At 35.1% G+C, this 16,820-nt stretch overlaps 1 protein-coding gene across 4 annotated transcripts in view; it reads right to left on the reverse strand.

The window, feature by feature from the left end:
- Nucleotides 1-16,820, reverse strand: part of Kiaa0825 (KIAA0825 ortholog) — a 382,609-nt gene that overhangs the window by 222,110 nt on the left and 143,679 nt on the right. For all 4 annotated transcript variants that reach the window (XM_048811422.1, XM_015483674.2, XM_048811424.1 and 1 more), the window contains exon 14: nt 4,759-4,938. In XM_048811422.1, the coding sequence (XP_048667379.1) occupies nt 4,759-4,938 (180 nt within the window). The remainder of the gene's footprint in view (nt 1-4,758; nt 4,939-16,820) is intronic.

Genomic DNA, 16,820 nt, shown 5'->3' on the forward strand with positions numbered 1-16,820 from the left:
TCCCTAAAAAACAAATACCAAATGTCTTCTTTGATATAATGAGAGCAACTAAGAACAGAGCAGGGAGGAAGAGCAGGAAGAAAAGATTAACATTAAACAGATACATGAGGTGGGATGGAAAGGGAGAGAAAAGGGAAATTGCATGGTAATGGAGGGAGACCCTCATTGTTATACAAAATTACATATAAGAGGTTGTGAGGGGAATGGGAAAATAAACAAGGAGAGAAATGAATTACAGTGGAGGGGGGAGGATGGGTAAGGCAGAGGAGCACAACAGACACTAGTATGGCAATATGTAAATCAATGGATGTGTAACTGATGTGATTCTGCAATCTGTGTATGGGGTGAAGGTGGGAGTTCATAACCCACTTGAATCAAAGTGTGGAATATGATATGTCAAGAAATTTGTAATGTTTTGAACAACCAACAATAAAAAATTAAAAAAAAAAGAATGAAAGGACTCTTGCAAATGATGGAAACACTCTTTATTGTCACACAGGTTTACATATTGGTCATGTTTATTGAACTCCTCTATGGGGGACCACCTCTGAGCTATTTGCATAGCCTCTACTCAGCCTTGAAGTCAAGGAGATTTTGGTCTGGCATTGCAAGTCATTTTGTGGTTTATTACACAAAGCATGTGACCTCAGTCTTTGGTGGGGCATAGAGGCTGCTCTGTAGCTCCAGAGTTCGGCATTATCCTTTGGGCTTGGACAGCCCACCCCTGCCTTATTTGGTGAAGAATATTCTATGGAAAAGCCTTTGTGTATCTCCCATATAAAAATAAAAATGCGGGCTCACTCTTTCTCTCCTTCTAGTGTGGAAGCAGGACCCTTAAGTTTGCAGAGCCAACCTGCCTTCGATCTCGAAATTATTTCTGTGTCTTGTGATTTGTATTTTGCAGCCAGCTCACTACATGTAGGAGAACACAGCATATCTTGCCTGTGCGGGCAGTGGGTGAGACTACTCACTTGAAATAAGTGAACTTTATTGTATGTAAATTATGCTACAATAAAGTATTTTTAAGTTTTAAAAAAATGATTAAAAATAGAGACAGTTGGAAGGATATCCAAATAAAAGGCTCAGGATAAATAGCTATAATGTAGAACAAAGACAGTCTTCCAATTTTTGAAAGCTAATTTACATCTACCCACACTACAATGAAGCTATTTTGTAGGTGAATGAGAAAATCACTCTGCCTGATATGAAGACAAACCACTGTAAACTAATTTCATCAACAAAAAAACTATTTAGCATTGTACATGCATTCTAAAAAGCTCTTCTTTCTATAATATTTTTAATTTGTTCTTATTAGCTATACATGACAGTAGAATGAATTTTGACATTATATGTATGTGGAATAGAACTTCCCATTCTCCTGGTTGTCCATGATGAGGAATTACATTAGTCATTTATTCATATATGCATATACGAAAGTAATGTCTGATTCATCATCTATCTTTCCTATTCCCATCCCCCCTTCCTTCCTTTCATTCTCCTTTGTCTAATCCAAAGTACTTCTATTTTTCCCTATCTGCTCCCCAGCCATTGTGAGTTAGCATCCACATACCAGAGAGAACATTTGGCCAGCCATTAGTTTTTTAAATTGGCTTATTTCACATAGCATGATAGGTTCCAGATCCATCCATTTACTTGAAAATGTCATAAAGTCATTCTTCTTTATGGATGAGTAATATTCCATTGCATGCACATGCAACACACACACACACACACACATCACATTTTCTTTACCCATTCATCAGTTGAAGGGCACCTAGGTTTGTTCCATAGCTTAGTTATTGTGAATTGGGCTGCTATTAAACATTGATGTGGCTGTGTCACTTTACTATGCTGATTTTAAGTCCTTTGGGTATAAACCAAGGAGTGGGATAGCTGGGTCAAATGGTGGTTCCATTCTAAGGTTTCTGAGGAATTTCCATACTGCTTTCCAGAACAGTTGCCTTCCTGAGGCTTAGAAAGTTGAGCAGAGAACCCAGGTGAATGCTTTATATCTCAAAATTTAATTGGGAAATTTTGCTAAGTTGCTGAAAATTTTCCTTTCAGAGCCTGGGAGAGAGCTAAGACAATTGATTCAGATATGAAACTAAGGGCAATGTCATACTGAGAGCCAAGGAAACAATACCTGTTGGGTATATTACTATAATTTAATATGCAGCATTTAAAAATAGATTCCTCATTTTCAAGCCTGTTTTGGCATTGTCTTAAAAACCACCTGAGGAAATTTATGCATTGGTAATTTCATTTGCCCAACTGAAAATTACTTTATCTACTTTAAAGAGATAGCTTATAATGATTTCCACCAAAATTATTTCTTTTAGAGTACATTAGCCTTCTGAATGTCCACATTAGGTCTTTAGTTTAATTATTTTCTGTATTTGTCTCTTTTATAATCTTTTTCAATGGGTAAAATCATTTTTGTTGTCTCCCCTTAGCTCATGTCCATTCTAAGGAGTTATGTGTGGGATTTCTAATTATAAAATCAGATTGTATATTTCATTAGTGAACTCATATGTTCACTAAGCAAATCTTTCAAAAATTTAATCTCCTAGAAAACAGTAAAGAGAAATTACATGGCCAATGTGTCTGGAGTTCTGTGGGGTTTTTGTTGTTTTTTTTGTTGTTGTTGTTGTTGTTGTTTGTTTGTTTGTTTTTGCTTTGATTCTGTCCAACTTAACAGTAGACAATCTTAGATAAATCTCTTAACACCCCTAACCTTGGTTTATTCAATAATAAGGATACTGGTTACTTCATCTTTGTTTTTCCACCCTAAAATAGTAAGGATGACATTTTAGGGTAAGCTATAGTGAAATTTTTGACAGTGTTTCAGAAAGAAGAAAATATACCTTCATTGGCTTTTTAATAATGTACTGCAATTAATCTGGGTAGATAAATTATATTTACTGAAGCTTGGATGCATTTCTGGTAATAGGTAGATATTGTGGGGTTATGATTGTATCTCTGCTATATTTACTTTTAACATGTTATATTTTCAAGTTAAACAGAAGTCACAGTGTAAGGCTCAATTTCATTATGGATTAATACATTATATTATTTTATTAGCATTTTTAAAATAACCATGATCAACAACAGAAAGGGAATTTGTTATAAACTTTTAGTAGAGAAAAGACAAAAGTACAGACAGACCCTCATGACCATTGTAGTTCTCAGGTTCCAGATAATATTCAACAGCCAGAGAATATTTTTTAATGTTTGTGGAGAAAGGGCATGTTACCAATTTTATATTCTTCCTATACAACTGAGTCTCCCCATACAATTAAGGCTCTTGAATCTAGTAACATCTGTTTCCAAACACTTGTCTGACTTCCTAGAGTAAAGAGTCCTCAATGTGTAGATGAAGAGAATACACATTAAGAGCTAGTAACATTTTAAAAACTTTTCTCTTGCCAACACCTCAAGTCCACTGAGGCCATCTAGGTCAATTTCAGACAGTTTTGTGCTGAATGTCAAAAGTGGTCCAAGAACTTAGCAGTGGAAGAATAAATAGTGGTTGGAACATGAGGGTCACTTCATAATCTTGTTAAATTCTTCATAGCTGTAACTTTCTCAGAACAACTAAAAAATGGTAGAGGGTGGTGGGGCTTCCAAGGTGAGTTTTCTTTTATTTCAATAATTACCACATCAGAAGCACAACCTTCTAATTCAATCTTTCTACCTAGAAGCTAGCACTACCTTTGGGTAAAGAGGATGCAGTGAGGCAATGCACAGAAACTACAAGATAAAACTTTGAAAGAAGATAATTGTTACAGAATCTTTAAGTGATAGATTCAGATTTTTGAAACCATTACATAAAGTTGTCTGTTGCTGTTTTGCAGGGATAGTGACTGACCAAAAGAAGATGAAACACAATGACCTTTAAAGAGCTAAAGTGATATTCAAGTAATAGCTAGAGGACAGTCAGAAAGTCCGGAAAGAATGATTTTGAGTCAGTTCAATCTTTTTTTTATAGAGCCTAGGGATTATTTTTATGAAAATGTTGGCTCCAAAGCAGCGTAAAAGAGAGCTAATGGGTTGAAAGCCAAATGTAAATGACATAACTGGAATAACAGGATAATCACAACAACCACTACCTAAGTTTTCATCTTTTGTTTTCCCAAGATATTAAATATGTAAAATTTAAAGGCAGAATATTAAGGATGAAACAATAAACACCTCCTATTCAGATATACAACCTGTCCTCTCTTTAACATCCTCTCTAGCTGAAGGCAGAAGAACAATGGGGAAAACATATGGCCCCAAAGAAATCACAGAACATGCTTGCCTTGAACAGAAAGGCACTATGGTCACAATAATAAATCCCCTCTATAGTTGAAAAAAATAACCAATAGTCTCATTCATCATTTTGTTGAGTAAATGTACCCAAAGAATCACAATATTTTTATATCTTACTATGTCTTATATGCTCACCAGCAAAACATAATCTCTGGTAAATACAAAACTAAATTTTATAGTAAAGCACTTCCTCAAAATAAAAAAAAAATCTGCATTACATAATTTTTACCCTCAACCAACCTCTTTTTATCTTCAAATATATTAAATTTGACAGGAACTAATGGCTTAATGGTTTTCCAATAGAGGCCTTTACGCTGGAAAAAAAATGTAAGGTAAACTTTTACAAACAAAAACAGCAAAACCAAATCAATAAAATTTAAAAATATCTTTAAAGGCATTTTAAGTATCTATAAAGTACTTCTTTTATAAATAGTAAATTTCTCATACCTGGGATGTAATTTAAAAAGTCCCATAATTGTTCTTCTTCCATGTAGTTCACAAAAACATTTCCAAAAGTTTGTGGAGAAAAATTGCAGTGGTACAGCACTTTAAAGATGGCTTCTGTCAAGCTAAATCCTTGGTTCAGATTATTTTCTGTATCAGAAACTTGGTCTTGAAAGGTACGTGCTAGAAAAGAATAAAAACAATGTAGTAAGGTAGGCATCAGTGAACGTGATTAAATTCTTATCAGTCCAGCATAATGCTATGAAATGTATTTGTTAATATTTGCATAACAGAAATACCACATTCTTTCAAATCAATGGTCCAGCTAACCCAATGAATGTTTACCAAACCCATTGACCCTGTCATTTCAAAATGGAGAAGTTTTTCGATTGGCTCTTCAATAAAACCACATATGGAACTCTGCGAAAATGGGGCCATTTAAAAAAATTATTCTAATTAGTCATATGTAACAACAGAATGCAATTTAAAAATGGTGCCATTTTAATTGCTTTTTTCAACTCTCTTCTTGCTCCATTATGGCTTCCTCAAAGATCAGTAATCAGAAATTTCTGTACTATTGCATCTATGGGATGGATGGAAAGTTGAAATAACAATTTCTATTTTGTTTGGATAAGCAGCATCATAATGAGCAAAAATACTTATTGAATAATGATAATGTCAACTTATATCTTGTATAAATGTAATCTAAAGTCTTTTGGAGTGAGTACATTTCTTTATTTTGGCTCATTTGGAAGCTAATAAATTTTTTGTTTCCTCTCAATTTTATTTCTGGGATTTGATTTTAATAATCTAGAGGAGCTCACTATCGTTTGAAAAGTAAAAAATAGAACCATAGACTTTATGCAGAGAGCCTTTATTGGTTTTACTTTCTAATATTCGTTTCAAACAAGTTTTTTCTTTATCTAGTTATTCAAGCCCCTACCCACATCCCTTGCCCTATCCTTAACTTAACATGGTTTACTTTGTTGCCATTACCAAAGGTGGGCACGTGACAAGACCTGAGCAATCAGAGCCTGACATCTCCCATTAACAGTGATCAATTCCGGGATGGGCAGGTAACCAATGTGACAAACTACCTCAGGGTTTTTGGTGGAATAATTGGTGAAACTATGTTCTTTTTCTAACAGATTTGCCTAGCTGGTTGGAAATTGATGATTGCTATTTCAAGAAGAACTTGACTGAGAATGACTCTCATTCAGTAAGAAGCAGAATCAAGATATGAAGATTCCTGATGTGATGACACAGAACCTGGATTCAGCGCTGCTTATAGATTCGTGTCAGCTGAGATGATCGATTTCCCTTTTAGTTAGATAGGCTAATTTGGATTTCTGTAATTGAATTTTGAAAGGTCTTGATTTTTTTCTTTTTAAAACAAGCAAAAATGTTAAATGGAAAATATTTCTAACTCAGGCACCCATTATTTCATGTTTTTTTATTCAAATACTCTCTGAAGTTCTCTCTACTTTCCCCTGTCTCTAATTCATGTTAAGTACAATGATCCATTATCCTTTATGTTATTCCTGTGTTTAAACCTTCCCCTATGACTCCACTTGCAAAAAAAATTCCTTGGCATGATGATTCACAATTTCTACAACATCTTCCCAAATTATGTTCCAAATCCCAAATATCTGTCCTACCACAGGGTTTATTTGCTATTTCTTTCAAATGTGCCCTTCTGTGTCCTTTTCTTTGGCCTATGCTATTTTGTCATACTAGAATGTGGTCCTCCAATAAAACCACTATGATTCCATAAATTGATGAACTGACTGATTGTTTACTATATGTCAGTTATTGGATCAGGTGCTGAGAACTTCACTTGCCTGTAATTCACTGACTGTGCACCTATGTATTGTTATTTACTTGGGGATGGGATGATAGACAAGTAAACAATAATTATAGCAATGTAAAGATAAGTAAAGTAACTTTCCATCCTGGTTTGCCTGGGCAATCTGTCTTATGTCTTGTTGTCCTGGCATAAATACTACTAGCATCCTCCTTCACTCTTAAAAACTATCTGTTTGAATGACAAATTCATCTATCTCCTAACTCTAAGCGCCTTAAATATAAAGCAATGGGGAAACACAGAGAATAATGTTTTACATTTTGCGGGGCAGAACAACAAGATCTCTCTCAGCCAAACCGTTAAGGAGCAATAGAGTTTATCAGCATGACAAAGTTGAGGTGGGGAGGACTTTCGGAAAGACAGAAGAGGTGGTGTAATAAGAAGCCCACAGGCATCTGCTGGGGGTGTGGAAGTGAGACTGCTGGGAGGGAGAGGGAACTGAAGCTAGTCAATCAATGGAGCACGTATGACAACACATACGTGGAAAGAGGGGTGGAAAGGAGCAATGGTTACACCAAAAATAACAAATATTATTATTACTTCTACTATTGTGAAAATGTGTGGACATACTTCAATGAATTTTGTTTTCTCCTATTTTCCTTTGCCCTAAAGTAATCTATTTCTATTTACTTTACCCAGGGATTTCTGTTATTTGAAAAGTACAGAGAGACTGAAGTCATTTACCTTCTTGGACTTAAAAATGAAAGAAGGAGAAAAGCTAAATCTATTGAAGAATGTTTAGCTTGAACTAATAAAATAGTCATTCTTGTAGACCATAAAAGGAAAAATGTTGTCACTACTATGTGATTCCCAGTGAATTCATATGTTTCCTGGCAGGAGAGCAGGGGTGAGTTTGGATTGCTCAGTGAGAAGAGTTCTGAAACGAGAAAGAAACTTCTGGGTCTGCAAGAAAGAGCGCCTGTATGCTCTTGCTGGTAGTGCTTAGGGAGGCTTGCCTGGGTGAGGCGTAAGGGAAGCCAGGTCGCTGACATGGGCTCTTGACCTCACAAAAGGTTTCAAACACATTTCTGCATGCAGAGGAACCATATGGAGAGGGATAAAATGTCTCTCTGAGAAACTAGATGTCCAGGCAACTGATGATGGATAGAACTTCCCTGGGCCCTGTGTGTCACCTTGGGTGTAAGAAGGATTGAGTGCCAACATCATCTAGGGTGAAATGCCAAGTGGGATGGGCTGACAATCCTCAGAAAGTTGCCTTAAAGACAATAAGTAATTCATTCGTGTGCATCTGAATTTATGAATTCAGATTTATACCAGCTCCATAAAAATGAAATTACTATTCACAAAGTACTTAATGTATGCCAAACATCACATAAACTGCATTACATCTCCTTTCATCTTCAGAATACTCTATGGAATGGGTGCCAATTATCCTAGATGAACAAAGTAAAATTGAAACAAATTAAGTAAATTGTCCCAAGGTCACAAAGATATTAGGAGTTTGCCTGTACTATTTCTATTACACTAGAATCCCAAATTTCTCAAAGCATGCATTGACATTTTATTGACAGTGACCTTTGAATGCACTGCCCTTACTCCAAGCCAGGTATTTTGTATGTGGTAACATATTGCCTTATGAAAAAATAATTTCATGTAGTATTTTACATTTTCTCATTATTTCATTATATCTCTAGCACTATTTTATGACTTTTTATAATCTAAATTTTTATGTGTGATTGAATTTAGGTATCTCCCAATAGCTCCTGGCATAGTGATGTGTATTTAACTAATATTTCAATACTAAAAAAGGAAAAAAAAAGATGGGAGTTAGATCTCTAAGGCATTTTGGGGGGTGCTTTGGTTCACCAAGAATGATACCTAACTGCCTCCTAATCATAACATTCAGAGAGCTCTTCTTCATGGAGCTTCACCCTGTGCATATTTTCTGGATCCCTTTCCACTGCTCTTTTGAGACCACTTCTTTCTTGACTTCCTTATGGCCATGCCCTGTTGGTTTCAGGGTACCTTTCTGGCATTCCTTTTTCGGTAAGCTCTTCCTCTCTTATGGTATAGAATGAGACTTGGCAAAGTTTTGCTATAAAGATCCAGACAGTAAATGGTTTACATTTTGGGAGCCTTTTGTTTTCTGTTCTTACAACACAAAAGTAGTCATGCACAATGTGTAGGCATAGGGTCAAGACAACATTGGAAGGAAACAGTATTTATGAAAATGGGTGGGGCAAAACTCAATTCAAAATGGATCAAAGATCTAGAAATCAGGCCAGGAATCCTGCATATACTAGAAGAAAATTTAGGCCCAACACTCCAACATATCAGCTTAGAAACTGTCTTTCTTAATAAGACCCCTAAATCATAAGAAATAAAATGAAAAAAAAATCAATAAATGGGATGGCATCAAACTAAAATTCTTCACAGCAAAGGACACAATCAGAAGCATGAAGAGAGAGTCTACAGAATGGGAGAAAATAATTGCCATCTGTAATTCAGATAGAGCACTAATTTATATATAAGTTATATAAAGAACTCAAAAAGCATAGCACCAAAAAAATAATAATCCAATCAATATATGGACAAAGGAACTGAACAGATGCTTCACAGAAGAAATATAGTCAAAAAATAAATGAAAAAAATGTTCAACATCTCTAGCAATTACATAAATGCAAATCAAAACTATACTGAAAGTTAATCTCACTCCAGTCAGAACTGTAATTATCAAGAGTACAAGTAACAATAAATGTTGACAAGGATGTGGGGAAAAAGGTATACTCATACATTGCTGATGGGCCTGCAAACTGGTACAACCACTCTGAAAAGCAGTATGAAGATTCCTCAGAAAACTAGGAATGGAACTACCATTTTACCTAGCTATCCTACTTCTCAGTATATATCCAAAGAATTTTAAATCAGCATACTACAGTGACAAAGCCACATCAATGTTTAAAACAATTCATAATAGATAAGCTATGGAACCAACCTAGGTGCCCTTCAACAGATGAATGGATAAAGAAATTATGATACATATACACACAACAGGATTACTAAACCAAAAAGAAGAATGACTTTATGATATTTCCAAGTAAATGGATGGATCTAAAGACTACTATGCTAAGTGAAATGAGCCAGTTCCAAAAAATCAAAAGTTAAATATTTACATCTGGATTAGTCATCTTGCCATCCTTTGACTTTAAAGGTTCTTTTTGTGCAAATCATCCATCTATGGCTCTCATCTTGCTCTTTCTTATCCTTGCTGAATTCCCTAATTCTGTCTAGGACATTGCCATCTCCTATTCATGTCCAAGCTCAATGCCTTAGCAGGAATTAATTCTTCTCTAGATTGTTAGATATAAAAAAAAATAAATATGTCCCTGGTCTCATCTCTTTCTATATAAGAAATCAAATGTTCACTTACTTCCATAGTGTCCCTTCTCTGTTTCCAACATTATTAATATAGTTTAGGTTTTCTTACTTCTTGTTTTAATGAAAACCACATTAAATCTAGCCTCCCCTGGTAGCCTTTTAAAGTTCAACATAATCATATGCCTTACACATTCTGGCCTACTATCTACTCTTAGTTACAATATTCCAAATTTCCACTTTGAGCCTCACTCATCATCTAATAAGGCCAGGATGGTGAGTGACCCTCAGCAGGTTCTACATACTTTCTTCAGGTCTCTGTCGCTGAAAACTGGTGAAAACCAAGACTTTTGCCAGGTGCTCATCCACAAATGTGATTTTTCCTTACCTTTGAATATCTTATGTTGTTGGAATATTTTTGTGCTGTCCTTCATTTGGATATTTCCTATTCTATTAAATGCGACTCAGTCTCAGTTTTATTATTTTAACTTGCATCTTATGTTGGTTCTCATGATATTCAGGACATATCACCCCAAAGGACTGCATCTTGGCAGAAGCAGGCTGTATAAGAATTCTCTTTTTCCTCTAAAGTATGTAATAAAACCATCATTCCAGAACTACTCTCCCTATGCCAGGAGGAAGGTCCTTGTCTCTGAAGACATGGAGACACAAAGAATAACTTGAACACACAGGCCTATACTAAGGTCCCGCTAGCTTACTGCCATTAGCTCATACATTTGTCTAATCATACTTCTACACAACAGTTGACTTTTCATAGAACTTAAGCATAAAAATATAAAGCTTTCCCTATCTCTTTGGATCTTTACTTTCGAAGGGTCACATGGAATGTAAAATTAACATTAAATAAATATTTTAGCTTTGTCAATCTTCCATTTATTTTAGGTGCCAGAGCCATGAACCTTGGAATGGGTGAGGAAACATAATACCTTTTCTTCCCATTAGTCCCTTTCATTTTGCTTCAAACGCAGGTCTAGCCTTTTCTTTTTTCTTTCCCTCTGCCTTCTGGGATAGACATTGTTTTTTTTTTTCTGATATAAAATCCTCCTGATGAGGGGCTGGGGATGTGGCTGGGGCTGGGGATGTGGCTCAAGCGGTAGCGCGCTCGCCTGGTATGCGTAGGGCGCTGGGTTCGATCCTCAGCACCACATAAAAATAAAATAAAGATGTTGTGTCCACCAAAAACTAAAAAAATAAATATTAAACAAGGGGGAGAAATGAATTATAGTAGATGGGGAGGGGAGGGAAAGGGAGGGGAGGGGGGATAGTAGAGGATAGGAAAGGCAGCAGAACACATCAGACACTAGTATGGCAATATGTAAAACAGTGGATGTGTAACCGATGTGATTCTGCAATCTGTATATGGGGTAAAAATGGGAGTTCATAACCCATTTGAATCAAATGTGTGAAATATGATGTCAAGAACTATGTAATGTTTTGAAAAACCAATAATAAAAATTAAAAAAATAAAATAAATATTAAAAAAAAATCCTCCTGATGAGCTCTTCAGTGGTAAAAGAGATATTTAGCTCTAGATTTACCTAAAGCACCCATGATTTCAACAGGTGTTATCCACTTTGCCTCTTTCAATCAATAATTTTGCCTAAGACATATTGTCCCATTAATCCACATCTGAACTGGGCTGTACTCTCTTTAAAAATTGTTTTTAAATTTATTTATCTATTTTAACTTGTTATACATGACAGTAGAATTCATTTCAATTCATAGTACACATATAGAGCACAAGTTTTCATATCTCTGGTTGTACACAAAGTAGAGTCACACCATTTGTGTCTTCATACATAGCTTAAGGTAATGATGTCCATCTCATTCCACAGGCTTTCCTAACCCGATGCCCTCTCCCATCCTCTCCCTCCCCTTTGTTCTACCTAAAGTTCCTCCATTTCTCCTAAGCTCCACCTGGGCCCCTGCCCATCCCCATTATGGATCAGTATCCACTTATCAGAGAAAACATTTGACATTTGTTTTTTTGGGATTGGCTAACTTCACTTAGCATTGTATTCTCCAACTCCATACATTTACCTGCAAATGCCATAATTTTATTCTCTTTTAATGCTGAGTAATATTTCATTGTGTTTATATACCACATTTTCTTCATCCACTCATCTACTGAAGGGTATCTAGGTTGGATCCATAATTTAGCTATTGTGAATTGTGCTGCTATAAACATTGATGTGGCTGTATCATTGTAGTATCCTATTTTTAAGTCCTTTGGGTATAGATCAAGGAGTGGGATAGCTGGGTAAAATGGTGGTTCCATTCCCAGTTTTCCAAGGATTCTCCATACTGCTTTCCACATTGACTGCAACAATTTGCGGTTCCACTAGCAATGTATGAGTGTGCCTTTTCCCCATATCCTCACCAACACTAATTGTTGTTTGTATTCTTAATAGCTGCCTTTCTGACTGGAGTGAGATAAAATCTTAGAGTGGTTTTGATTTACATTTCTCTAATTGCTAGAGATGTTAAACATTTTTTCATATATTTATTGATTGTCTGTATATCTTTTTCTAAGAAGTGTCCAGTTCCTTGGCCCATTTATTGATTGGGTTATTTGTTTTTCTGATGTTAAGATTTTTGAATTTTTTATATATCCTAGAGATTAGTGCTCTATCTAATATGTGTGTGGTAAAAAATTGCTCCCATTCAAGAGACTCTCTCTTCACCACACTGATTATTTCTTTTGTTGAGAAGAAGCTTTTTAGTTTGAATCCATCCCATTTATTGATTCTTAATTTTATTTGCTATAAAAGTCTTGTTAAGGAAGTCAGGGCCTATCCAACATGATGAAGATTTGGGCCTACTTTTTCTTCTATTAGGCACAGGATCTCTGATCTAATTCCTAGGTCCTTGATCCACTTTGAGTTTTGTGCATGTTGAGAGATAGAGGTTAATTTCATTTTGCTACATATGGATTTCCAGTTTTCCCAGAACCATTTGTTGAAGAGGCTATCTTTTCTCCAATATGTTTTTGGTGCCTTTATCTAATATGAAATAACTATTTATATGGGTTTGTCTCTGTGTCCTCTATTCTGTATCATTGTTCTATAAGTCTGTTTGGGGGCCAATATCATGCTGTTTTTGTTGCTATTACTCTGTAGAATAGTTTAAGTTCTGGTATAGTGATGCCACTTGCTTCAGACTTCTTGCTAAGGATTGCCTTAGGTAATCTGAGTCTCTTACTTTTCCAGATGAATTTTATGACTGCTTTTTCTATTTCTGTGAGGAATGTCATTGAATTTTGATTGGAATTGCATTAAATCTGTATAGTCTTTTTGGTAGTATGGTCATTTTGATAATATTAATTCTGCCTATCCAAGAACAAGGGAGATCTTTCCATCTTCCAAGGTCTTCTTTAATTTCTTTCTTTAGTGTTCTGTAGTTTTCATTGTAGAGGTCTTTCACCTCCTTTCTTAAGTTGATTCCCAGGTATTTCATTTTTTTGAGGCTATTATAAATGGGGTAGTCTTCCTAGTTTCTTGTTCAGAGGATTTCTCAATGATGTGCAGAAAGGCCTTTGATTTATGAGTGTTGATTTTATATCCTGTTACCTTGCCAAATTTATTTATTCATTCTAGAAATTTTCTGGTGGAATGTTTTGGATCCTCTAGGTATAGAATCATGTCATCAGCAAATAGTGATAGTTTGAGTTTCTCTTTTCCTATCTGTATCCCTTTAATTTCTTTTGTCTAATTGCTCTGACTAGAGTTTCAAGAACTAAGTTAAATAGAATTGGTAAAAGAAGGCATCCCTATCTTGTTCCAGTTTTTAGAGGGAATGCTTTCAATTTTTCTCCATTTAGAATAATGATGGCCTGGGGATTAGCATAGATAGCTTTTATAATGTTGAGATATGTTCCTGTTATCCCTAGTTTTTCTAGTGTTTTGAACATGAAGGGGTGCTACATTTTGTCAAATGCTTTTTCTGCATCTATTGAGATAATCATATGATTCTTACCTTTAAGTATACTGATGTGATGAATTACATTTATTTATTTCTTTCCACATGTTGAACCAACCTTGCATCCCTAGGATGAACCCCACTTGACAGTGGGGCACTATCTTTTAAATATGTTTTTGTATTTGATTTGCCAGAATTTCATTGAGAATTTTGCATCTATATTCATTAGAAATATTGGTCTGAATTTTTCTTTCTTTGATGTGTTTTTGTCAGGCTTTGGAATCAGGGTGATATTGGCCTCATGAAATGAGTTTGGAAGTTTTCTCTGTATTTCATGAAATAATTTGAGGAGTATTGGTATTAGTTCTTCTTTAAAGGTCTTATAGAACTCAGCTGTATATGCATTCCATCTGGTCCTGGACTTTTTTTGGTTGGTAGGCTTGTGATGGCATCTTCTATTTTATTGCTTGAAATTTATCTGTTTAACTTGTGTATATCATATTCAGTTTCTGCAAATCATATGACTCGAGAAATTTGTTGATGACTTCGATGTTTTCTATTTTATTGGAGTACAAATTTTCAAAATAATTTCTAATTATCTTCTGTATTTCTATAGACTCCATAGTGATATTTCCTTTTTCATCACAGATGTTAGTAATTTGATTTTTATTGCTCCTTCTCTTCTTTAGCATGGCTAAGGGTTTATCAATTTTATTTATTTCTTCAAAGAATCAATTTTTGTTTTGTCAATTTTATCAGTTGTTTCTTTTGTTTCATTTCAGCTCTGATTATTGCCTGACTTCTATTGCTTTTGATGTTGATTTATTCTTTTTCTAGGGCTTTGAGATGTAATGTTAGGTCATTTATTTGTTGACTTTTTCTTCTTTTAAGGAATGAACTCCATGCAATGAACTTTCCTCTTAGTACTGCCTTCATTGTGTCCTAGTGATTTTGAAATGTTGTATCAGATTTCTCATTTACTTCTAAGAATTTTTTAAATCTCTTCTTTGATGTCTTTTGTAACCCATTGTTCATTCAACAGCATATTGTTTAGTCTCCAGGTGTTGGAGTAGCTTCTATTTTTTATTTTAGCATTGATTTCTAATTTCATTCCATTATGATCTGATGGAATGCAGGGTGGTATCTCTACTTCTTGTATTTGCTAAGAGTTGCTTTGTAGTATATGGTCTATTTTAGAGAAGGATCCATGTGCTGCTGAGAAGAAAGTATATTCACTTGTTGGTGGATGACATATTATATATATATATCTGTTAAGTCTAAGTTATTTGTTGTATTATTGATTTCTATAATTTCTTTATTTAGCTTTTGTTTAAAAGATCTATCCAGTGGTTAAAAAAAAAGTGTGGTTAAAGTCATCCAGAATTATTGTGTTGTGGTCTATTGACTCTTGAACTTGAGAAGAGTTTATTTGATGAATGTAAATGCTCCATTGTTTGGGACATATATATATTTATAATTGTTATGTCTTGTTGGTGTATGGTTCCCTTAAGCAGTATGAAATGTCCTTCTTTATCCCTTTTGATTGACTTTGGCTTGAAGTCTACCTTATTTGATATGAGGATGGAAACCCCTGCTTGTTTCCATAGACCATGTGATTGGTATGTTTTTCCAAAACTTTCATCTTCAGTCTGTGGTGAAACTATGAGATAAGTTTCTTGAAGGCAGCATATTGTTGGGTATTTTTTTAAAATTCAATCTGTCAGTCTATGTCTTTTGATTGGTTAGTTTAGGCCATCAACATTCAGGGTTATTATTGAGACATGATTTCAATTCCTAGTAATTTTTGTTTATATTTGGTATTTAACTTGACTTGCTTTCTCATTTGATTGGTTTTTCCTTTATTGTAATACCTTGCTTTGCTGATTTTCATTGTTGTTTTTCATTTCTTCCTCATGAAATATTTTGCCAAGGATGTTGTGTAGTTCAGTCTTTCTAGTTGTAAATTCTTTTTAAGTTTTATTTATTGTGGAAGGTTTTTATTTCATCGTCAAATCTAAAGTTTAATTTTGCTAGATATAAGATTCTTGGTTGGCCTCCATTTTCTTTCAGAGCTTGGTATATTTTGTTCCAGAATCTTCTGGCTTTCAGGGTCTGGGTTGAAAAATCTGCAATGATCCTAATTGTTTTCCTCCTATATGTAATCTGATTCCTTTCTCTTGTGGCTTTTAAAATTCTCTCCTTATTCTGTATGCTAGGCATTTTCATTATAATGTGCCTTGGTGTGGATCTGTTGTGATTTTGTACATTTGGTGTCCTGTAAGCCTCTTGTATTTCATTTTCCAATTCATTCTTCATGTTTGGAAATTTTTCTGATATTTCACTGAATAGAGTGTTCATTCCTTTGGTTTGGAACTCTATGCCTTCCTCTATCCCAATAATTCTTAATTTTGATCTTTATATGTTATTCCATAATTTTTTAATTTTCTGCTCATGGTTTCTTAGCATCTTCACCGTGTGGTTAACTTCTTCTCTGTAATTTCTTCTGTTGTGCTGCCCATGGATTCTAATAATGTAGTATTGTGGTTTGTTTGGGGTACTTTCTTCCTTTGTTTTTTCACATTGTTCATGTGTCTTTCATTCTAGTACTGTTGCTCCGAGGCATTAGAGTTTTTACCCTATAGTCTTATAGTTTCCCTGCAGGATTCCAATACCTCTCCTTGATTTTGCTTCTAAGCCCCAGCAGGTGTCCCAAGTGAGGAGTTGCCTCAACTAAAGATGGCAACAAAAGTGTCCCAAGATACAGGTGGCTGCTTTCAGTGATGGGGTTGGGTGAGGCTGGGTAATGGCATTGGGCAGTATTTTCAGAGATGCAGCTCTTAGTGTGCAGTGTTGTGGCTGGCAGCTGTCTCCACACCCTGTATGGTGTCCCCAGGTGTAGGGTACCACATGTAAAGGACTATGGAAG

This window comes from Marmota marmota, unplaced genomic scaffold (genome assembly GCF_001458135.2).
Source record: "Marmota marmota marmota unplaced genomic scaffold, marMar, whole genome shotgun sequence".
NCBI lineage: Eukaryota > Metazoa > Chordata > Mammalia > Rodentia > Sciuridae > Marmota > Marmota marmota.